This window comes from Eleutherodactylus coqui, chromosome 4, assembly GCF_035609145.1.
Source record: "Eleutherodactylus coqui strain aEleCoq1 chromosome 4, aEleCoq1.hap1, whole genome shotgun sequence".
In the NCBI taxonomy this organism is placed as follows: Eukaryota; Metazoa; Chordata; class Amphibia; order Anura; family Eleutherodactylidae; genus Eleutherodactylus; species Eleutherodactylus coqui.
The window spans coordinates 250,100,979-250,125,959 of NC_089840.1; the positions used below are offsets into that span (position 1 = coordinate 250,100,979).

Sequence of the window (24,981 nt, forward strand, 5' to 3'; positions counted from 1 at the left end):
CCATTGGCTACATTATGAGAAAACGGGAAATGTGCGGGTAGTTTAGGAATCTTTTCCCCTGTGGTCTGGGACTTTACTTTGCTGGTTGCCATCTCACCCACTGGAAGAGATGACAGAAAGCCCAAGGAGAGTTTTGTTCTTCTCTGCTGTCTTCAAGATGCATATAAACCTATGCGGTGTTTGCAGCCATTGTGGTCAGTCCTAGTTAAGAAGAACCTGGCAGTTCCTATGAGCCCTGTAAACTAAAGTTATAGGCTTGTAATGAAAAGGACTAGTATTCTGCATTAGATGCACACGCTCAAGGAATCCATTAAACTCAACAAGCGGTGGCTTTGTAGGTGCACAAAGGGCGAACAGAAAAATCACACCTCCCAATCAGCTCCCCTTCTCCTAGGAGCCCACAACTTAAGTTTATGAGACTCATATAAGCTGAAAGTTTAAGGTTTCCATACAACTTAGATAGCTGTTAACTGTTACTCCCGACCCCATACACGGGTACGCTTGGTAAAGCACGCTTTTTCAGTGGAGAGGAGTAAATAAGTCACCACCAGGCTCTTTTAACTGTGGCTTATACAAAGGATCAAGCATGTTGAAATCTTTCCGCTGTCATCTACCATTGGGAAATGCTAGGACGCATCCATGTGTGTGACCTATCTCTAATGTGTATATGGGTCTTTACTATGCTGTGCCAGGATGCTATAGACTGGTCTACGTCATTTATCCATACCCATTCCTTTTTGTATATAATGCTCCCTTTATAATATATTTCATCCTTACAAGACGAACAAACCCAAAAAGACTTCCAATAATGCAAGAAGATGAGCAGAACGTTAACTTTATATGGGACCCCATGGTGGTATTGTTTTCTGTGGGAATAAGCAATACATAGCCCATCATGTAGTATGAGCGGGGGTTGGACCGGATGACCCTGGAGGCTCCTTCCAACTCTACCGTTTTACAAAAGTCCATTGGATGAAATCCCCCCCCCGATTTACCATTAGCTCTATTATAATGCCCTAAGTCAAGTTTGAGGCTTTTTCCAGGTAGACTAAACATATGAAGTCTGAGAAAAACGGAAGAATTTTTGTTCATCCCGAAAACTACCAATAACCTGATTTATACTAATTACAGGCATTGGAATAATACAATTATCAACTATACTGGATTATTGCCTGTTTAAGAGGAGTTATAAAACATCTGAGATATGTTATATATAAGATAAGAAAAACACAGCACACAAGAAGGATTTCACACTACGTGTAAAGAAACGTACCTTGTTCAATAGTGACGGGGAGAATGCGAATGGCATCGCCAGCATGAAGTCTATTCAATGGAAATGTCAAGGCAGTGTAATAAGCGGCTAAGGAGAACGACTCCCCAATGCTTACACCCACATGCTCCCGCTTACTGCCATACAGTCAGGTGTGGGGTGTGCGATCACTGCGATTTCTGACAAGTCACAGCATCTCAGGGTACAGTAGCTACTATCTACATGACAGCTCTTGTAATTAGTCATAGACCAAACAGCACCGCGAAACGCTTACTTATGAAACAGCTTAGCAGCCCATTACACTAAAATCTAGTTATTTAAATAAAAACGAGTATATCAAACCTTTTCATTCACTGTATACTATTACAATAAAGTGGCTGCTTACACAAAAACTATTCTATGGTCTCTATAGCTGCTACTGTGTGCCGACAACTGAGAGATCATAATGTAAGTGAAGCAGCTCTCTCCCCTCTCTCACAGCAGGAAGTTCCAGCATAACTGGCAGTTGCTTAATTACAAATCTACTCAAGATTACAGAAAAAGGCCATGCTTATGGTACCTTTCCATGGGATGATTGTCGCATGAATAGTCGCGTGAAACAGTTATTTTCAGCAATAGTTGTCCCATGTACACACAGCCATTGACAGGTGAGAAATCACTCACTAGTTGCTAATTAGTTTGTTTCAGCTCACTCACTAGTGAGTGAGTCTCGCTCAGCGTCAACAGGAGTCGATCAATCTTTGAACGACTGCCTGTTCAATGTGAATGGAGGCGGGCAGCCAGGACAGATCTTCATTGTGGTCTGCCTCCATTTACTGAACGACTGTCGCTCCTGTGTGAAAGCACAGGAGCAATAGTCACTGGGAAGAACGTTAGGCATGTAAACGTACCTTGTTCAATAATGCAAATGGCAGATACAAACTTCAAATCCCAGCAGCTTGCAGAAAAAAAACTAAATGCAGTATATAGCGAAAAATAGGTGTAAAATATTGCTCAACAGCCACTCACACACCTACCATTCAGGATGGTGATGGCTGCTTAAGGCCCTTTTACATGGTTCGATGATCAGGCATCAATGTTCTTCCCTATTATCTGCCGACATAAGAGTACAAACGAACAGCCAACGAATGAGTGAATGCTCATTCATCAGCGGATCGAGTTATTCATGCAAGCATAAAAATGCTTGTCGGTCGGCTGCACATCTCTCTGTGTGAACAGGACATTGTTCTTCTTTACAAGTCACTGGTCAGATCACATATGGAATATTGTGGACAGTTTTGGGCACCGGTACTCAAGAAGGACATATCAGAGCTTGAGCGGGTACAAAGGTAGGCAACTAAAGTTAATAAATGGAATGGATGGACTACAATACCCAGAGAGGTTGTCAAAACTGGGGTTATTTTGTTTTTAAAAAAAAAGAAGACAACGGAGGGTCCTAATAACCGTGTGTAAATATATCAAAGGACAATACAGAGATCTCTCCCATCATCTATTTATACCCAGGACTGTGACTGATACAAGAGGGCGCCCTCTGCGTCTAGAGAAAAGAAGGTTTCTACACTAACATAGAAGGGGGTTCTTTACTGTAAGAGCAGTGAGACTATGGAACTCTCTGCCTAAGGAGGTGGTGATGGCAAACTCGCTAAAGAACAAGAGGGCCTGGATGCCTTCCTGGAGTGTATTAATATTACATGTTATAATAACTAATTCCTTCAGAAGGATCGGTGATCCGGGGATTATTCCAATTGCCAGATTGGATTCGAGAAGGAATTTTTTGCACCTAATATGAGGAAATTTGGCTTCTACCTCATGGGGTTTTTTGTCTTCCTCTGGATCAACATTGGGGGCTAATAGGCTGAACTGGATCAACAGATGTTTTTGTTGTAGCCTTACACACTATGTTACTCAGAGAATGTGCAGCTGACTAATGACAGCTGTATGGGGATGATTCATCATGTCAGATGATCCTATGTCATATGTGAACGGCATAAATAAGCGCCGATCTACAAAAAAAAAAATCTTTATTTATATAGTGACAGCATATTCCGCAGCGCTTGCAAAAACAGGGGGATACAGAAAGACAAAAGTACAAAAAATACAAAACCACAGTTACATAGTAATCAGTTGATGGAAACAATAGGGGTGCGGGTCCTGCTCCAACGAGCTTACATACTACAAGTAATGGGGTGATACAGAAGGTAAAGGGCTGGAGATGTACATAGTATGGCGAGGTGAAGAGTGTGGGATGCTAAACACAGACAATGGTCAGACTTAAGCCATGTGGTGGCTGTATCGGTATGACTGTCGAGGGCGGTTGATTGCGGCTGGCAGGGATTGCAGTCAGTAGGTCAGGGAGCATGTTATCAAGGGGGAGTACAAAGGGGTTTGGTTTAGGGGGTATGGTATGCCTCCCTGAAGAGGTGTGTTTTTAGAGCACATCTGAAGTTTTGTGAGTTAGGGATTGCCCGGATAGTTTTGGGTAGCGCATTCCAGAAGACTGGTGCTGCTCTGGAGAAGTCTGGGGGGCAGGATTGAGAGGTTCGAATTAAAGGGACACTCAGTCTGCGGAGCAGAGGGTACAGGCTGGGTGGTGGATACCTTATGTTTAGCATTGGCCAAGGACTGCATCATGTAAAAGGGCCTTTAGTAATACACTAGCACATACACAAGGCTTCTATAGGGTATAAGTCACATGGTTATGTGTAGTTACCACAATGTACAACCTATTAACGTACAACTTATTAGTTACCCCATTTGACTACATCATGCACATGTCCTGCATCTTTTAGTGTACTGCACTAAGTACTGACACCCCAGGCTCCCCAACATTTCAATACCAGACCAACAAGGCCAATCGTTCTCCAATAGCCCATCTAAATTAGGCTGACAGTCTATTGTGTTCACACTTTATCAGAGCCATAGTGCAAACTATAGTGCAAGCAACACAGTGACGTTCCAGTATGTGGAGCCAGGCAATTTAAGCACAAGTGCTGATCTATATAGATTTCAGAAACATAACTAGTTTATTTTACTTTGTTCACTTTTTCCAGTTTTTGATTAGATTTCCATTGAATAGAATCCAGTGCATCAAGATGTCATCCTGTCTATATGGCCGCACTGCACTCGCACATGCAAAAGTCAACTGCAAACTTTCATTCTCAGTCCGCCTGCCGTGCAGCACTTACATCTTGCATTTGAGCGTTGAAAAGAGTACAAGACGATAGCTGAAAAGACTGAATCATAACCTGGGCAACACCCTGCGGATCAGAATATAATAGCCACAGAGTGAGAGGCTAAACGTCACTCCGCTGTCAGTCGCCGCTGGTCATCAGAGAACATGTTATACCTCCCAACCTCAGTTCTTCCAGGTACATAATTCAGTGCATCAAACATGGATACTGCGACTAATTACGGAGTTCAGAGGGGTCATCTAATAAGAACTGTCCTAACTGTTCCCATGCTTCTGTAGTTAGTGGGGGGACTAGCCTGCACCCCAATAATGATAAGAGAAGCTGTGGCTCTCAGGAACTTTCTAGAAATCAAATCCAATTCAAAATTGACCTACATTGTATCTGGAATATCTATTTACATAATCTGCATAAAACCTGATAAAAGAAGTTGGTCTACATTGACTAGCCACTTTATTAGAGCCCCCAGGCTCTTCATGTCTGGAGCTTTCCTATATGGAGACCCATGACCCCGGACCACAGCATAAAATCAAGTGGCAAGTTTTCCGTGGATCAGTTTCAGTGTGAATCTACATTAGAATTGAAAAATTCAGCAATCGGAGCAACTTCCAACTGGGCCTGGTTATCAGTGCCAGACTAGCTGGGGTCAGGCTTTCACTGCAGGCTGCATGGGCTTTGCCCATGCAACAGTGTGGAGAGTATACAGAGAATGGTGTGATTGCAGAAAAGCATCCAGCAAAAAAGGATCTTGTGGGCGTAAACAACTAATCAGCAAAAGGGGTCAGAGGAGGATGTCAAGAATTGTTTTAATGAAGAGACGCTGCACAGTCAAGTAAACTGTAGCTGAATACGGCGCTGGTGCGCCAACTAATGTGTGCCCGGGATTCTTGTATAAGTGGAGAATATGAAAGGTCTGAAGGAGGTCAAGACAGGTCTTCTCTTACCAATCATTGTTTGTTTTCTGTTTTTTTTTTCATAAAAATTCAGAAATTGATTGAAAAGAATGTTTGCATCCGATAGGTGGTGCTGCAGAGGTAGTGTTTCCATCTCCTATGTGCAGTTTATAAAGTAGAGATAACAGACATCATAAAACTATCACATTCCTCAGCTCAGTGGACTGATTAAGTATTTATTTATTTGCTCAGATTGTCTGGTGTTATTTTAAGTCTCAAATTTCTGTGTGTGAAAATTTATTTAGATCAAGAGGAGGGGGGGGGGGGGCTCCGATCTGCATTTGTATGTTATAATTGTGTCCCATCCAAACTAGTTTTATTTTAGCCTGATGAAGGGTCAATAAGAAGAACTTGAAAGCTCCCTGTAACATCATCTTCAGGCTAGTGGAGATGGAGTAATGGTATGGGGAATGTTTTCTTGACACCTAGGGTCCTCTGATACCTTTCGATGGACACCATAAAGAATTGCTGCAGTTCTGAAGGCCAAAAAAAGCCCACATACTACTAAATGGGGGTCTCTAATAGAGTGGCCATTAGTGTATGTACATACCACATCTCCCATAGCTCTCAGGAGCTGAAAATGCTGTCTACAGACACCGAAACAGCAGGAGGTGAGAGAGCTCAGTGCTATGGGGACAATAGCAGAACTCTGAAAACACAGCTCTGGATTAGCCTGGACTATAAGACATGAAGTAACTCATGATAAAACACAAGATAAGTCAAGCAAAGTATTTGAGAATTACTTTACACTACAAGAAGACCATTAATGTAGTCAAAACTTGAACCTGAGTTTCCTAAAGCTGCGAGCCGTTGTGCTCTGGTTCATATTACAGGATCGAATCCCGAGCAGGGCACCCTCCTCTATGATGGGGGCGTCATGATGGGATATAAGCTTACGATAACCTATCTGTTACCTGTAGAAAGCAAACCTGTGACAGGTCAACATCAACATGTTTGCGCAACCTGAGCATGCAACAGATTTCGACATGGGATGACGTCACTAGGTGTTAGTAGATCAGAAATCAGCTTTGTTAGTGGAACACGATGTGTTAATTGACAGATGACTTGATGTCACTACATGATTAGGATAGCATTAGGCGACTTCTCTAGGTTTAGTAGCACAAAGCTTCGGCGGTTACCTGCGCGTGCTGGAATTGTGCAAGCTCCTCTCTCTTGCGTTTCATAAGCTCTTTTCGCAGCTCTTTAGGCGCTTTCTCCACTTCATTTATTACCTGGTATAAGCATGCAGAAGGTGGGGAAATGTGACCCTTTTCTCAAAAGCAAGCGCATGAGGAAACGTAAAGCCACGCCGCCACCGTGTGACAGATGCCCGAGGCAGTTACCGCTACACGTTACATGCGACATATCAAGACAGGATCATGCTGTTAAGTCAAGTGGGTGATCGTGAAAATGTTACATGTACCTACATGCAGTTCATGTCCTATCAAGGGGTTACTCTTACCTGTGCATGATGGGAGTGTTATAGTACATGTAAAGGGTTAATGTTGTATCAGTGGGGTTATGTGCTTTTACTATTAATATAAGTGAACCTTCTAAATAGATCCACACTTGCATATAGGAGGTCTTTGGAAATTCTTTGAACAGGTGCAGAAAAGTTTCAGCATTTCCTGTCACCAAGGAAGATGATTCAGCTTCTCCTTACCATGAACTGGCTGATAACAGGAAACAATAACTTGTATTCAATTGCATAGTGAATTGTGATAAGCAGACTTGTCCCTGTCCCGTCAACTGGAGTCAGGGAGGAACTTTTCAAATGTTGATTGAGGGATTATTCTGACTACCTAAAATGGGCTAAATTGACTTCTGCCTCATTGGCGGTTTTTGCCTTCTTCTGGATCAACAAGGGGGGTGGAAACAGGCTGAACTAAATTGAAATTATCTCCCTTCAGCCTAGCAAACTACTATGTTTCGGTCATCCAATTACAATCCCTTTTGATACGTTCAGCTTAAAGTGGGTGTAGCCTTAAAGAGCCACTCCGGTGAAAACTTTTCTTCATCCATTCCGTAATTAGTCCCCCAGTATATAAAAGTTGGCCAGTACTATCTTGATTGCTTATTCCTTCCTATCTGAAACCTCCTCTTTAGGTGGGCCATGTGATCTCATGTTGACCACCTGGGAATTACTTGGCTTTACGTTCTCTCAAGAAGTCAGTTTTCCAGTCAGCATAATTCCTGTGTGATGATATTACATGGGCTCTAGAACATAAGCTCTTCATGGGGGAGGGTAGAAGCACCTATCACAGTTACTGCTTATGATAAAAGGTTTTTGTCACACAGTTATAATGAAGGAGATCACAGGTCATCCTCCTGATGGTATAATTATGGTCTGTAGTTTATTTAAGTGAATCTAGAATACAGCAGGTAATGACAGTATCCTCCCAGCAGGCAGCGATGGCACTGGCTAAGGCTGGTGATGTGATGCTAGTAGAGCATAGAGAAAAGGAGCAGTGAGAGATTTCAGCATCAAGATGGTGCCTGATCAGGATTAGACGTGGGGTTGCACTGCATGGAAGGGACTGCAATATAAATAGGAGATGTCCATAGTATGAGGGGGCAGGGATGGGAAAATGTGTTTTCACCGAAGTGGTCCTTTAACAATTAGAAAAGTCATGAGGACCCCTGCAATCATTAAATCTTTCAGATGGGAGTAATGTTCTGTACCTATGGACTATCTGATGTTAGCATTGTGTAATATATTGGGTCCCAATATAGTAAAGTCCATAACAATCCTGTTATGTAGTAAATGCTTAATTCATAGACACTTTTACTAAGGTTTTGTATGTGAAATATTCACTTGTAGTGGAATAGAATATGTAATGTGGGAAATAACCCAAAGAATTCAGTACAAAGTTTGAGAAAAGTCTCTGAGACGGTAGAAAGAGTCCCAATAGATGAGCTTAGAGAAACACCAACAATAGAAATACACAAGTACACAAACTGTTCTACATAACAAGCAATTGCCACATAGACCCCTTGGCCACGGAGCGCGTCAGTACCAGCATCCATGACAGCTGTCACCAGTGCATAGAGCCCAACCACCAAGTCATCAGAAGAATAAGGAGACTCATACACAAGTCAAATAATGGGGAGGAAGATAAGAGATTATTGCATGTATACAAATGGCATTAAAAAAACATTCAAGTGAATGAAGTCATATTAATAATTCAAATCCTCCGCTGCCCGCAATGTGGAAGCATATGACTGTAGTCTATACAATCAGGATTCATGTAAAGGGGTTGCTCCCCATTAAAACAAACCTTTTACCATTTGTCTCAATGGGATATATGGGCATCCCTAGTTTATGATTCACAAACGTGGAGAAGACACTGCAAATATTGGATCCGACTCTGGAGGACTCAGCGCAACCTTGTATTAAAGGGTCATCCAATCATGTGGCATGCAGTACTACATTTGCAATCTCTAAACCCCGCAGAAGACTGCACAGTATATAAAACATAACTTTTATTCATAACCAGATTAAACATAAATGTCGTTAGTTAGGAAAAAAATAAGAATGGTGGGTTAAACACTTTACCTACATGATAGCCATGTAGGCCATTAAACATTGGATGGATGTAGCGGTGGTCCTGGTCTTTGGATTACTCATACCCTGTTCTGGATTAACAAGTGTCGTAGTGCTGTCCTTCACAATTACTAACAGGGAGGTTACCATTCCAAAAAGCGTAACTTTAAGCCAAAAGTGGAACTTTATCCCTAACTTCACTAGTAGTCCTTACAAATTAAAAGGGGTTGTCCAGGACTTGGACACATGATGACCTATCCTCAGGACAGGTCATCAATAGTTGATCGTAGGGTGTGAGGGAGTGTCTGCTGTTTTAGAACCTAGTTGATTAGCTGATCGCCAGGCCCACTGTCATTGTGGATAGTGGCGTTTGTATTCAGTTGCCTAGTTTCATACTAAAGGCACAGCTCCCACTGAATTCAATGGGAGCTGTGCCTGTAGAACCCAACCATGCAGATATGTTGACAGTGCTATCCACACAAACAGCGTGCCCAGAAATCAAGTGACTGGCAGGGCTCCCAAGTGTCAGAAACCGACGATCAACTACTGGTGACTAGAGATGAGCGAGTATACTCGCTAAAGGCAATTGCTCAAGCGAGCATTGCCCTTAGCGAGTACCTGCCCGCTCTAGACGAAAGGTTCGGGTGCCGGCGCGGGGGAGCGGTGAGTAGCGGCAGTCAGCAGGAGGGAGCGGGGGGAGAGAGGGAGAGAGAGATCTCCCCTCCGTTCGGCCCCGCTCTCCCCCGCAGCTCCCTCCCCACCACCGGCACCCAAACTTTTTGTCTCGAGCGGGCAGGTACTCGCTAAAGGCAATGCTCGCTCGAGCTATTGCCTTTAGCGAGTATACTCGCTCTGGTGACCTATCCTGAGGGTAAGTCATCAATAGTAAAAGTACCAGACAAGCCTTTAGACAATCTTGGCTCCTACTCCATTGTGTTTTACTGGCTCATCAGGCTGTAATAAAGTGTCATGCGGTTGGGACAGCACACACAGCAGCGTGCATATAAGCTACATTTTATATACTGTATAACCTTCCTCAGGGTTTAGAGCTTTGAATTAGGCACTGCTATTATAAAGCGGCACAAATGTAATGCACCACTAGAGGATTCTGGTAATACTCCATCTTCCCTGTAGTGGCCACTAGAGAGTAAATGAGCGGCTGTACACAGCTGAGGTTCAGAGCCGCTTGACCCGTAGCGATCAGCTGATCACTAGGACAATGGCATTATTTTCAGAAGGGGTTGTGAAGATTTGGACAAGGTAATACATACACTGGGCAGACAATACCTGTGAGATCATCTTTATGAGCTCATTCATGTCCCATAGATACAATGTGGGCACAAATGAGACCAATTTTTAGATGGTTTCAGACACACAGTTTTTTTTTTTTGGAAGAAGGCCACTCTAGTTTTTGGAGTGAAAGCCAGAAGTGGATCCAGCAGGAAGGAGAAGTAGAAATCCTTCCTGTATATTTCCATTCTTTTTGAATCCACTTCTGGCTTTGGATCATCTAAAACTGGCATTTTCCAAAAAAACCTACTGTGTGCAACCCCCTTCAAACCGAAAAACTAAAAGGGGGGATCAAAAGTAAGAGTAAAAATAAGTCCCTGGGTAAAGAATCCACAGTTACAGAAAGCTTTGCATTTGGAGAGAGTGACGACGGCTCCCCCTGTGAACCAGTGAGCCTCTTACCTCCTTCTTTTTGTTTTTGAGCACATTCTGGAACTTTGACAGCTCCTTCTCCTGTTCTGCCTTGATGCGCTTCGCTTCGTCTCTCAGACGGACGGTGTGTTCCAGCTCCAGCCGCTCTATGGTCTGTTTCTGCTGCTTCTCCAGGTTTTCTATATCCTGATCATACTGTCGCTTCTTGTTCTAGGATTAAAATAGACTTTGATTTTTTGACTGTTCCAAGAGCATTTTTTTTGCTATTTTTTTTTTCTTTTTTAAAGGCACTTTAAAATGAAAAAAGCAAAAACAAACCAACCTAAATTGTGCTGCGTGACCCTGAGAATGCCTTACTAGCCATAAGAGAGACGGCTTAACCCTTTTAGGACCAAACCGGTTTGTGCCTTAATGACCAAGCCAAATTTTGGAAATCCTGACATCGTTATTTCATCACATATTATACTTTATTTAGGTGCTAAAAATAGACCGATACAATTTGCTTATATTAAAAAAACACCAAAATTGATACAAAAGTGTCATATTTTCACCTGCAGTATGTCACATATGGAAATACATGTAGCACTATTTATCAGCTATATATCTCTATTTGCTTTTTTTTATTTTGGAGGCACCTCTTGGTTTTGAGCAATTTAGGAGGCCATTAGTGCAAATGGTATTGATTATTTAAGAATATTAATTGATTAATGTAATAAGTAACTAACTGGTTAATTTTAAATTTAAATCTTTTATTAGTAAATACATAGAAAAAAGTGACCCCTACTCTATATAATCACCTCTACTGCCTAAATACTACCTGGTAAAAAAAGATTATTTATATATTATCTGGACAGAAGTACGGTAGCAGAAGGGGTTAATATAGTGCTTGTATTACTTGGGGATAATGTGTCTCTGCTTCTGCTCATCAATCCTCCAATCTCAGGGCTTATTTACACGAACGTATCACGGCTGGTCATTATACGCTACCATCTGAGCAGTCTCCCCCTTCCTTTTCCCTCGCCGGCTCTCTGCCTCTCTCCTCCCCTCCAACTGTTTGCAATGGGAGGGGGTGGAGCTAAGCTCCCATCCCTCCCCTTGTCCGCAGCCAGCAATGGGAGGGGGCAGGATGGGGCGGAGTTAAAGGGCATTTGTCAGTATATCTTCAACTACCAAACCAGTGTAATGGCAGGAACGCTGAATTGGGGGAAAAGCTTCACATATCTCCCTCATTGCTGGTATTACATCAGTAACCCCCAAATCAGTGTTTGATACCACCTGCAGGCAGTATGCAAATTTGTGTAGAACTGTCCAAAGGGTGGTCCATCATGAGCAATTGGTCCTGGGCTTTCTTTAATGTGCGATCCTTAGGCCTCTTTCACACGGGTGTTGCGATTTTTGCCTGCCCACATCACAGCTAAAACTCCTGTTCTCTCACCTGTTCAGGCCGGGGGGAGAGACCATAGCGCTGCAAAGGACTCTCCTCCTCCCCTTGCCGGCTGATAGCGCCAATAGAAGCTGCCCTAATTGCCTATGGGAGCTGCCGGCAAGGGGAGGGGGAGGGACTCCAGCAGTGCTTGCTGTGCTAAATTCCCTCCCTCCCCAGCCTATGGGAGATGCCAGCAAGAGGCGGGGGAGAGACTTTAGCAACGCGAGCTGCTGCTTAACTCCCCCCCTCTTCCCTTTTCCGGCAGCTCCCATAGGCTCCCACAGGAGGCTATGGGAATGGCTGGCATATTCCGGCAAAACACAGGACAAGTTCTATCTTTTCCGGCGGTGCATAAAAGCGTCCGCCTAGAATATGCACCGTATGCGCTATCTTTTACGGACAGACGATTTTACGCACCAGAAAATCGCCTATCTGAACAAATGCATTGGAGTCCAATGCTTCAGATGGTCGCGATCTTCGGCCGGCGTTTTATCGCGGCAAAATAGCCTTGATACAACACTCGTGTGAAAGAGGCCTTGATGGGGCTCTAGTGTCATACTTGAGCTGTCAATCAAGGGGAAGAGTTGCAGATCATCCTTTAACGAGGTTGTGCTAAGTTATAAAGGGAATATAGGATAATTTTCTGATTAGTGTGGGTCTGACCGCTGGAACCCCACCGATCCTGAGAATGCGGGTCAAGTAGGTTCTTGCATGAATGGAGCAGCAGTCGAGCATGTGTGCTGCCGCTTCGCTCAATGGGAACCTCTGAAATTGCCAAGTACAAGCAATCTCCAGCACACCCACTGAAATGCCTGTATTATTAGTGAGTGTGTTATATTATTTAACGTCCGTTCTCCTCACTGAGGAATCAGCTTAGTTCTAGTGAGGTACATTCACAGTGTAGGAACAGACTGTCAGTGGGTTATTTGCCGTCATTTCAATGAAAAGTAGGTAATCACCGTCATTTCCTGCTCGAATCTTCGGAAGATCTGCTCTCTCTGTTGCAACAATTTGTTACTGAGGATCTGCTGCGCTCTCTGTTCCTCTTTCTGTAGCAGCCGGAGTTCCCGCAGTTCTTGTCGCCTACAGGAAAACAAAAGCAATGAATCAAAGACTATCCGCCAGGAAACCGGCCCACTTTAGAATCGCTGCCAAATACTGCACAATTTCCTCCTCTTTGTCAGATCAGGCAGGCTGCTATTTTTTCTTCCAATTAAGCAATTTAAAGAGACAGAAGCAAGAAACTGTCAGTTAAGCCACAAGATTACAACACTTACTACGTGCTCCAATATAGGGTATCGTACAAGCGTCAGCCAATCACAGCCAGCGCTTCCAGGAGGCAGGGAATTTTGAATTCCCGGCCAGAAGAGGAGAAGATGCGGCTGGGCTGACAGCGCGGGACAGGTGACGTATGCGTGTTTTGTTTTTTTTTCTTCTTCAGCCACAGCTTATTTTCGGGGAAGGGCTTATAGTTCAAGCCTCCCCCGAAAAACCTTGTATGTGGTGCTACAAAGTAGCGCGACTTTGTAGCACCATATGCGACTTTGTAGCGCTACAAAGTTGCGGTATCATCGCGATAAGTCACGGCGATGTCGCACGGACCAACGATGCAATATCACCCGGACCAGCGATGCCGTGTCGCCTGTGTGAACGAGGCCTAACAAACACTTAAAGTGGTTTTCCCACTAAAGACAGTAATTTGCACTAGATAAATATCCGAGACAGGGGGTAAGAGGGCACAGACATGTTGGGATTAATAGCATTTAGATAACTAGCAGGGAGGGATGACCATAACAGTAAGTAATTAGTCCAGTGTCAAGGAATGTAAAATCTCTCCTTCAGACCTGCAAACAAGGTGGAACAATACCTCTGCAGCGCCACCTATTGAATGGTAGCATTCCCTCAAATCAAGTATGAGTTTTTACCATGTTTGTAAAGCAATGATTGGGAATAGCACTCCTTCTGGGTGCTTTCCTTGGGGAGAGACAATGCTATTCCCCGACCCACTCACCCCACCAGTGTCTCCACATACCCCCTGGGTGCTCTCCTTAAGGATACCCAACTTGACCGCCTTCAGACCTTTCATATTCTACACTGATGCAAGAACCCCACTCTGAGGTTCATTCCATTCTTGAGGGTATCAAAAATGGCCATTAATTCATACTCCCAAATTCTTCTGTGATGCTGCGACTTGAAGTTGCCCTTCAGTAGGATAACTCTCATCTACTCTATGTTGTGTCCTTGAGCACAAAAATAGACAGGTGTGAAGGAGAGATTTAATATTCCTTACCTTGAATCCCAAGTGATCAGACATTTATCACCTATCCTGTAGGCAGTTTCCCACCCATGTGTGTAGGTAGCCCTAAGCCTATTCTAGGTGACGGAGTATAGGAGGTATAGAGTACTAGGCATGATCAGTCTTTTATACGAGTATGAAACTAAATACAATTGAGCAAGACGTAATCTCAAATGCAACATAGTCTTGTGACGACCAGGAACAAAACAGTTTTCTTAAGTACCTACCTGAGGAACCTCATCTCTTCACTTTTAGCATCGTTATCAGTCACGATCTTAGATGTTGTGACACTCACTTCCACACCGTCTACAATGAACTTACGGGTCTTCTTCAGCGTCTTTTTCTGCCTTCTTGTATCCTAGTTAACAAGTTACAAAGTGAGAACTGCTGCCAAAAAGCAACACGGATATTAAAGCGTGAACGGTCTCCAACATTGGTACATAAGAAGGTGAAGAGACAGCTGGTACATAGAGTATGCTCCCCAGCAACACACAGTGGTAACCTTCCAAGGTGAGGCAGGAATTATACACTGCCACCATGGAATCTGAACCTTGATCCCATAGCAAAGTCCACAGAAAAAGAATGATCGTAGCAGCATATATAGGGCGAGCATACACAGGCGAATATACTGCGCGTAAAAACGTAGCAGCATAAAAAATGGAACATACGCAACCGAAATACGGTCCCGGCGATTATACCAGTGGGTAAAAAGGAGCTTAAAGAATTTTAGCAGTATCCAACGCTGCGAAAACTTACAGCTGCCTCTATATAGGCATTAGAAGGCATCCCGAGGATACTATGTGATGAGGCTCTATGTAACAACATTGATGGGTGCTGTGGCAACCTTTAACCATGTGATGAGGCTCAGTTGGACACTAACATCGCGATGATGTGGGTACAAGATGACAGAAATCCTCCTTACACATAAACATGATTTGCTGAATGGGTTGGATTGCCAAATATCGCGTGACGACGGCTGAAGAGTTCGCGCATGCACAATTCACAACACTGGATGCCGCGAATGGGAACAAGACATCAGGATAATGTGGCTATATTCACGCATGTGCAGATGGAGGCGCCAATGAGATTTGTTAGAGAGCTGGCTTTTGCAGAGGATGGTATCTGGATCCGGAACTACTCTGGGCTCACATGAATGGTATTTATGTGTTAATTACGGTTGCCTGGGCTGTATTTGCTACACCTGCGTGGGTTGTTTCATCCGGGGGAATGTCTTAAGGGGGATTGGTTTATGGCTGTATGTCTTTTACTATTTCAGGGCTTATTCACACAAGCGTATATCAGCTGGCCGTGAAAACGGCTTTCCAATGCATCAGATCACACAAGCGTTTTCCCGCGACGTAGAAGTGCCTGGACGGCAAATATAGCGCCGGGCGCTTTTACACCGGGCAGCAAAGATAGTCCTGGAACTATCTTTGTACCCGGAATACGTTGGCCGCTGCATAGGCTCCTATGGGAGCCAATGACAGCGGCTGGAAAAGGGAGGGAGTTTAGCAGTGTGACTACTAAACTCCTTCCCCCTTCTCTCCTTCCCTCCGGCTGTTTGCAACGGGAGGGGGAGGGGCAGAGCTAAGCTCTGCCCTCCCCTCCCATTGCAAACAGCTGGAGAAAAGGAAAGATGGGGTTAGCCGGTGAGGAGGAGGGAAGGGGAGGCAGCAGCATTGTGGCCTCAGCGTATATGCGCCGGGCCTGTGCTGTCTGAATTGGCGCACAAACGTTAGATTTGTGCACACGTTCATGCGTTTTTACGGCGCCGGCGGGCACACGCATGTAAAAACGCCTACGCTCATGGGAGAGAGTCCTAAGGCTGAGACAGTATTGTAGTGTTTAAGCTTGATTAAGACCCTGCGTGGTCGAAACGTTGCATTTTAATTTTTGGCATGAAGGAATTAAATTAGTTAAACTTTTGCACCTTACATATGCAGCCACGATCATTACTTTTCTGGAGACAGCTGGTACAGTCTTTAAAGGTGTTTTCCCACTAATGACATTTATTCCCTATCTGCTAGATAGGAGATAAATGACCGACCACTAGAGATCTGACTGTTGGGACCCCCAGTATTCCCAAGATCTGCGTATCCCGTGAGAATGGAACAGTCATGCGCATGCGTGACCACCTCTCCATTCCCTTCTATGAGACGAAGGAATATTGCTGAGCATTGATCTTCTTCTGTCTCATAGAAGTAAATGGAGCAGTTCTCATGGAGAATTCAGGGCGCACAGATCTCGGCATTGCTGAGTGTCCCACAGCGATCAAAAATGTATTCCCTATCCAGTAGAGAAGGTGTAAATGTCATTAGTGGGAAATCCCTCTTCATTAGTAATATAGGCAATAAATGAAACTTTACCTGTACTGAAATAGAGCCGGACTCCTTACTCTTGGTCAGGAAGCTGGATATAGACAAGTCCATGCTTCCACTGTCAACTGTGGATCCCGTTCCCGAATCTGAATCAGCATCCTTTGGAATTTCACCCTCTCCTGAAGAAGAGGTTTCTGTCTTTGTTTTGTCCTTCTCTTCCCCTTCTACAGAGATAACACTGATACTGGGCACGTTGGTTTGAGGTTCCTTCTCTGAGGTGGTAGCGGCATTGTCCTGAGGTTGACTTTGCGTTGGTTCTTTACCATGCTCAGAAACTTCCTTTTTGGAGTCAGGAAGAACTTGGGTGTCATTCTCAGGTTTCTTATCTTCTACCACCTCCGATGGTGGAATCACGAGTACTTCATCTTTAGCGATATGATTGACTTGATCAGTGGCTTCTGGTAACTGCTTATCTTCATTGACAGATGTGGTGCCATCATCTGATGCACTTTCCTTCTTTTCCTGGCTGCCATCGTCTACAGGAGGACCTTCATAAGATTCTGGTTTCACACTAGACTCCCGTTCAGTATCCTTTACACATTCTGATATTTTGGGACCTTCGGAAATCTCCTCACTTAAAACATTTGCGTTTGCTATTAAATCAGATATTTCAGCAACTGATTCTTCACGTACACCATTTTCTTGTACTTGTGTTTCTGACTTTTCTTTTGGCGCCTCTACATCCTCCACCTGAGGAAGTTCATCCTTGGTCTCAGGAATCATGCCCTCTCCTTCACATACAGTATCGGATTTCTTGCTTTCCTCTTTATTTTCAATCTCTTTATCAGGTACTTCTAAAACTTCGTCTTTAACTTCGGATGGAAGTTCGTTTACCTTCTCTTCTGGCTTCGCCTCAGCCTCATTTTCTAGGACCGAGGACACTTCTGTTGGCTGTTTATGGTCAGTAGATGGTTCTAACACTGGTACACCAGCCACATCTTTCTGTTCTGGCTGCGCCTCAGCCTCGTTTTCTAGGACCGAGGACACTTCTGTTGGCTGTTTATGGTCAGTAGGGTGTTCTAACACTGGTACACCAGCTACATCTTTCTGTTCTGGCTTCTTCTCAGACTCGTTTTCTTGGGCCAAGGATACTTCTGTTGGCTGTTTATGGTCAGTAGATGGTTCTAACACTGGTACACCAGCCACATCTTTCTGTTCTGGCTTCTCCTCAACCTCGTTTTCTGGGACTATGGACTCTTGTATTGGTTGTTTAAGGTGAATAGATGGCTCCAACACTGATATACCAGCCTCATCTTTATGTTCTGGTATAACTGGCTTGTCAACACTTGGAACTTCAATGTCTTTTTTGGGGACATGTGGACTAGGAGGTTTCTTGACCTCCGGAGGTTGCTCAACTTTCTCCTTCTTGGGTTCCTGTTCAGAGACTTTATTTTCTACTGAAGGAGGCACAACTGTTTCAGAAACAGGTTCAAGAATTGAGGTATTCTGTGAAAGTTTGTCCTCTTCTAAGCTAGCAATGCTGAGGTCTGAGGAAGCCCTCTTACTGTCTGGAACAGGCTGATGGAAGAAAATGAGATTTAGAAATATTTTATTGTAGTACGATGTAAACTACATCCTTACAGAAAAGGAACAGCAGCACAAGATTCAATGTGAGAAGTAGGGTGTGAGCCCAAGCAATACCTTCTCATTGAGGAGCCTCAATTTAAAAGCCCCACCTCAAAAAATTCCTGCAAAATAACAAAATTACTCAGTCATAAAAGACCCTATAGTGGAGATGAAATGTTGCTGCATGGATTAATTTATTTGTATCACACATCAGTGTTGCCTATTTCTTCTATGCAGTTCTGAGCAGCCTCAGATTACTCACGTTACTTAACTGAAGACAGGGCTGGGGCAAGGAAGTAGTTCAGGACTGAGATCAAGACATTCTTGGTCTATGCCGGATTATTTGAACATATAGATGAAGAACCCCTCGAATGTAACGGTTAGTTATATGGGCTTCATAGTAATTAAAATGTAAACTTAGGAAGAATCCTGAGGACATGGCGATAGTGAACTCACGAAGAGAGTTAAAGAGGGGCTGGACGCCTTTCTTGAGCATTACAACATTACATGTCTATCACCGATTACTTTAGAAGGGTCGGTGATCCGGGGATTAACCTGACTGCCAGATTGGAGTTGCGAAAGAATTTTTGCCCCTGAAATGAGGAAAATTGGCTTCTACCTCATTAGTAGAGATGAGCGAGCGTACTCACTAAGGCAAACTACTCAAGCGAGTAGTGCCTTATGCGAGTACCTGCCCGCTCGTCTCTAAAGATTCGGGTGTCGGCGGGAAGCAGCGGGGGAGAGGATCTCTCTCTCACTCTCTCCCCCCTGCTCACTGCTGCAACTCACCACTCTCCCCGCCGGCACCCAAATCTTTAGAGGCAAGCGGGCAGGTACTTGCATAAGGCACCACTCGCACTACTCATTAGGTTTTTTGCTTTCCTTTGGACCAACATTAGAGGGTAACGTACTAACCCAGATGGAGATATGCCTTTTTTTAAGCCTTGCACACTATCTTACTATGTTACTATGAGTCTTTAAAGACACTTTAAAAAGTCTTACAGGCTGAAAAGACATCTTGAAAACAGGATGACAATAGGAGGTTCCGGTTGGGATCATCCCATCAGGTCGGCTATCCCAGATTTTGGCTAGGAAAGGATTGATCATAGGGCCAGAATAGAGATAGTCTAACCCCCCTTTCAGTTTATGTATAATACATACAGCGTCATGGGGCATTTTTAATTGTTATAACAAAGGTTAAGTTTTAATGTTAGTCTTTCTTGGAAAACTCGTTAGGTTCTGACTTCCATATATATTGTTATTGTCACTCTGTGATTAATCATAGAGGCCACTTGCCTAATCAAAATACTAATAACCACCTGTCCGTGAGTGAGTTACATGCTTAGCCCCCTGATCACGTGACGCTGATGTCATCACAGGTCCGAAAGCATAAAACATGCAGAGCCTGACAGCAGCCATGTGCTTACAGGACCTGTGATGTCATCAACATGTGATCAGTCACCTGGGCTCTGATCTCCGCCCCTGATGACATTACAATGACATCATAACAGGTCCTTCACTTTATTAAAAACCTGCAGAGCCAGACAGCAGCCATGTGCTTACAGGACTTGTGAGGATATTACCAGCCTGTGATCAGTCACCTGTGTGGGAGGAGTCTGGGGTCACAGGACCAGGTGGTGATAAGTGTGTGCAGGACTCTGTTGTGCTGGTTGTAATTCCTATTGTATGGGATGAAGAATTTATGTAGCAGAGTTGTATGTGATGTACATGAAGCAGAGCTATGTGTGTGAGGCGTGCATGTAGCAGAGCTGTGTGGTGCATTGCGCCACCAGAAACGCTAGTAATATAATTTCCTAAGAATTACTAGTAGGGCATATAGACAGGGGTTGTCTTCATGAGCAAACAACTTAAATATAATGCACACGGCATCAGAGTGTATTCACATGTGATGGATTTGCTGAAGATTGTCTGCAGCAACATTCACCTCTATCTGCACCAAATAGTGCAAATTTTGATATGGACTTCTGGATTTTTCCGTGGCACAAAATCTGTAGCAAATCCACCACGTGTGAACACTCCTTTATAAAAGGTTTTTATATTACATGTAATTAATAAAATCACCATATTATGAATTATAACACACATGCATTTGTATATTACTATTGTATTATATGTCGAAAGTTGCTTAAAAAAAAAAATAAGACTCCATGGTGCAGCTGAAGCAATGCCTTGCATGGGTGAATGAAGCGCCTTATTCCTTCACACTTGGAGGGCTGCCCAAATCTATTTAACACAGTCTACTTGTGTCAGTGAATCATCTGCCCATTCTTAAGCGAGTTGTTCAGAACTTTCCTTGAGCCAAAACTTAGAAATGGGCTTCAGTACCAAGCACAGCCTCTCCCGTATCCGAAGCTCTCTGCCAGGATTAACAATGAAGGGGCGCTGTGCCTGAAGTGGCGATCATGGCCCCTTTGTTCTGCTGATCAGTAAGTGTTTCACGATCATACATTGATGGCTTATCCTCAGGAACTGCCATCAATTTACAGACCCAGAAAATCTCCCTAAAGGTTGTTCTAAAAAGGGCCTTTTAAAAAGCCCAATGATCGGGCAAAAACATTCATTAGCCTGATCATCAGAACATGTGAAAGTGCTGACAATCACCCAACAAATGGGCAAACCCTCATTTCGTGATCACATCTTTCAAGCAGCATAAAAAGTCATTGTTGCCAGTGGCACACCTCCCCATGTGAATGGGGGATGTGCTGCTGGCAGCAATGAAACAGTATGTGACAACCGCTCATGTCCCATACTGTCTGAATCTGCCCATTTGAAGACCGAGTAAAGGAGTACTGATTGTGTTAATCGGCGTTCAGTACGCATGCCAGGTCTTGCCATAAAAAAAGAGCCTAATGGTGCTTTTATACTAGTCAAGAATTGGGTTGCTGTAATGAGCACCTATCAATGAAGCATGTCATTTGGAGCTCACACAAGACAGAGGATTATCTGTAAGGAGAAGAACAATTGTTACCATGAAGATCCGTTACCACTGGTTAGCTGCACATCTCCCTGTACACACTGGGGGATGTGCAGCCAACGAGCGAGTGGTTTTATGCTTGCTAAAAAGCCACAATCAGCTGACAAGCAAGCATTTGCTTGTTTGTCCGGCTGCACACAAACGAGCCAGAGTCCGCAGCAGAATCCGGATTTAAAAGCGGCCAGCGACCCCCGTGTGCTTCCTCTTTCTGTATTGTGGATGACTACGGACGCTTCCTGTTGGTCATGCGCAGTACAGATTTTTAAAATATTTGATTTTCCAGCACCGTTACTAGGCGATGATGTAGGTACCCTCAGTCTATCCGCAATGTCAATGGAAGCCGTCTGAGCGGTTTCTGCACAAAAATAGAGAATGCTGCAAATTTAAATCACTTGCGGAAATCGCAATAATTTTCCACTCATCAGAGCGGACATGCGAATGTTCTATGTTTTCAATAGGCGCGAAATACCGCATATCGTCCGCACGGGTGGCAATCGCAGATTCCCCAACTGAAATCCGATCGCGTGAAGCCGGCCTTTGTCGGCTGAGTGTTGGCCCTTTTACACAGTCTGATGATGCCGCTGATACATGTATTTAATTCCGCAGATATGTTTATCTTTACATGAATGACTCTACAGTTAATAAAAAGTGAAACGGTAAATAGATTTTTGTCCTGAGTCATTAGTTTTCTGAATTGTCAAGTATTTACTTAAGGATTAGGTTGTGCACTTATAGATTACACAAAGTTTTATTAGGAAGTTTTCGACAGTAGCTCGACTGTTTGCGCACTTCACTTTTCCCTCCTAAGGAGTGCCACTGACTAATGAAGACGTGAGACTCCTCATTAATAAGTAAAGGATGGCAGCATCAAGGTGTAGTAGAAAAATAGAGAACTCTTTATTCTCCCATGATGAACAGGTGACGTTTTGGTCCAATATAGGGCCTTTGTCAAGCTTGCCATCCTTTACTCATTATTGATATTTGATACAGAATTGGTCTTATCAGTGGACGGCTGTTGCATCTCCTACCAGAATCCAACCACAGGTGTGGGCTTATTTATTTGTGCTGCTAGCAACTTGCTATATGTGAGGCTCCTCATTCTCACCATTGATGATGCCTGAGTCATTAGTGCCATAAAACCTATTTGGAAAATCAGTAATCTAACTAGAAACTTATTCAACCTCATCCACAAAATATAAACTAACCAGATTGCTCTCAGACTCGTCATCTTCTTCAAACTCTTTACTTTCTTCCACTTCCTCCAAAACTTCAGCCTTGGCCTCTGCGATCAGATCTCGCACTGGTTTGTTGCTGTGGACCACCGTTACAAATGGGTGCTGTAGGGAGAGAATTTTCAACCTTTATAGTCTATTAATATATGAGATTGTGTGGTTTCAAAAAAATTTTGCAGCCAAGTCTGTATTACCTGCAGCAACTGAGGTGTGGTCCACCGGGCATCGAGGTTCTTCTCCAAACATTTTCTCAAAAAATCACTAAAATCCCTTGACCTAAAGGAAACACATTTGACATAGGTTATCTCAGTCCAGTGATACTTGGGTTCTCTTCTTGAGCATTTCTTTTCATCCTAAATGAATGTATTTTGGTCATTTTTGCAGTAGGGTTTAATTAAAAAGTTTGCCCCATTTGCAGCTTTTACATATCACTGTAAGCAGGGTGTAGTCAAAAGGACGGATCCGGCGCTACATCTCAATCCTGGTGTCATATATTGAAATAACAATGGCGTACTTGAATAGGAAGACATGCGTGTACTACATGATGGCGCACAGGCCCAAAAACATAGATTTCAGTTTTGTGCTGTGGCCCCTGTAGAGAGTAAAACCAATGGCAAAGTTGAATATTTAGCATGTGAGAAGCAGAAATCCGCTTTCCGCTTCTCTCCAAGTCCTGTAGGACCGCTGCTATGACTGAAGTAAGGAAACCTACTCTAAGTGGCCTCCTTCTGGTAAGATAGGGGCAGACTATCCGGGAAGTCGTCCGCTGGTGTCTGCAGGAGATTTAGGTACTGCTTTGCGTGAAGATTCCCTGGAATAAACACGGGTCCAACAATGCGATTGTGTCAAATTTCAACTCACAGGCTTTCGCTGAAATGTGCGCTGTCTTCTGATCGGGTCGTACTCTTACTAGTAATTTGCATTGCATGTGCACTGAATCGGTTCTTCTCTGGTCCTGCAATGATGGCATCAGTCCTGGACTCCTCTGCCAAACAGCTCCATGCATGTATTGTAGCAGAAGGACGCCACTTAGAGTACGCTGACGTTACTTCAGTTATAGCAGTGGTCTCATGGGACGCGGAAAGCTGATTTCTGCTTCTCACATGCTAATCCAACTTGCACTTGGGTTTACTCTCTATCTCTTACAGGGGCAACAACAAAGTTGAAATCCATATTCCGGGGCCCTAGCGGCCTGTACGCCATACCATCATGTAGCGCATCCATGCCTTGCTATTCATCTACACTACTGTTATTTCAATATAGGACCCCAGCAATGAGATCTAGCGCTGGGTCCGTCTTTTTGACTACACCCCGTACATTATTGCAGAAAACAATAAGGGCTTTTCTAGTTCTGGCAGTTCTTTCTGATCTTAATGGCTTTCTCAACACTTGGGAATGTGAGAAAAAGCGATTTGCATAAATAAAAAGTGAATGGCTTTCAGGAAGTTGGAACGCAGCCCTCCGTCCAGGGAGAAGAAGCGTTCTCCGGAATACAAATCCTGTAAGCTCCCCGTGCCGCGTGAAGGAAGCTTCATAGTCGCTTATGTGATTCTTTTTAAGTGAAATTCTGGCCAAATTTTTTTACAATGAGTAAAATGCACACACTGAGGTCATCTAACATATCCTGGCTGGGACATATCTTACTCTGATGCCCCAAAAGTAGGTTTAGAAGATGCTTTGTACACTACAGGTCTATAGCTACACCTGCAACAGTAGCTGCATGTTACTGAGATGAAAGGAAGCAGGAGGCGGGCAGAGCAGGAAGTCAGTGTGGTATCGTTTTAGCCAATAGTTGCAGAGCAGGAAGTCAGTGTGCTGTAGTTTCAGCCAATAGCTGTAGAGCAGGAAGTCAGTGTGCTGCAGTTTCAGCCAATAACTGTAGAGCAGGAAGTCAGTGTGCTGCAGTTTCAGCCAATAGCTGTAGAGCAGGAAGTTAGTGTGCTGTAGTTTCAGCCAATAACTGTAGAGCAGGAAGTTAGTGTGCTGTAGTTTCAGCCAATAGCTGTAGAGCCGGAAGTCAGTGTGCTACCGTGTCAGCCAATAGCTGTAGAGCCGGAAGTCAGTGTGCTGTCGTGTCAGCCAATAGCTGTAGAGCAGGAAGTCAGTGTGCTGTGGTGTCAGCCAATAGCTGTAGAGCAGGAAGTCCGTGGGCTGTAGTTTCAGCCATTAGCTGTAGAGCAGGAAGTCAGTGTGCTGTCATGTCAGCCAATAGCTGTAGAGCAGAAAGTGATCTTCTGTACAGCAACTTCTTCTGTACAGCTCAGTGACCTGCAGAAATATTTACTATTGCCTGCGGTTTTAAGAACATATACTATACAGAGCGCACTAAAAAACGGCATTTGAAGGTCAATAGTGAGAGAGATAATCTCCGGGGTATGTTAAAGGACCCTTGTAGGTGCATTTTTATTAAAGGGGTTATTTGTGGAGGAAAAAACTTACCGGATCCAGTTTGAATCCAGCGATGTCAGTAC

At 43.8% G+C, this 24,981-nt stretch overlaps 1 protein-coding gene across 2 annotated transcripts in view; it reads right to left on the minus strand.

Moving 5' to 3' along the window:
• Positions 1–24,981, minus strand: part of SLK (STE20 like kinase) — a 76,119-nt gene that overhangs the window by 14,127 nt on the left and 37,011 nt on the right. Inside the window, exons 7-13 of one of the 2 annotated variants that reach the window (XM_066601046.1) lie at positions 22,705–22,786; positions 22,484–22,615; positions 16,706–18,235; positions 14,567–14,697; positions 13,003–13,126; positions 10,648–10,827; positions 6,551–6,643 (exon numbers count right to left, since the gene is read on the minus strand). In XM_066601046.1, coding sequence (XP_066457143.1) covers positions 6,551–6,643; positions 10,648–10,827; positions 13,003–13,126; positions 14,567–14,697; positions 16,706–18,235; positions 22,484–22,615; positions 22,705–22,786 — 2,272 coding nt within the window. The remainder of the gene's footprint in view (positions 1–6,550; positions 6,644–10,647; positions 10,828–13,002; positions 13,127–14,566; positions 14,698–16,705; positions 18,236–22,483; positions 22,616–22,704; positions 22,787–24,981) is intronic. The other variant, XM_066601047.1, reaches the window with a different exon arrangement.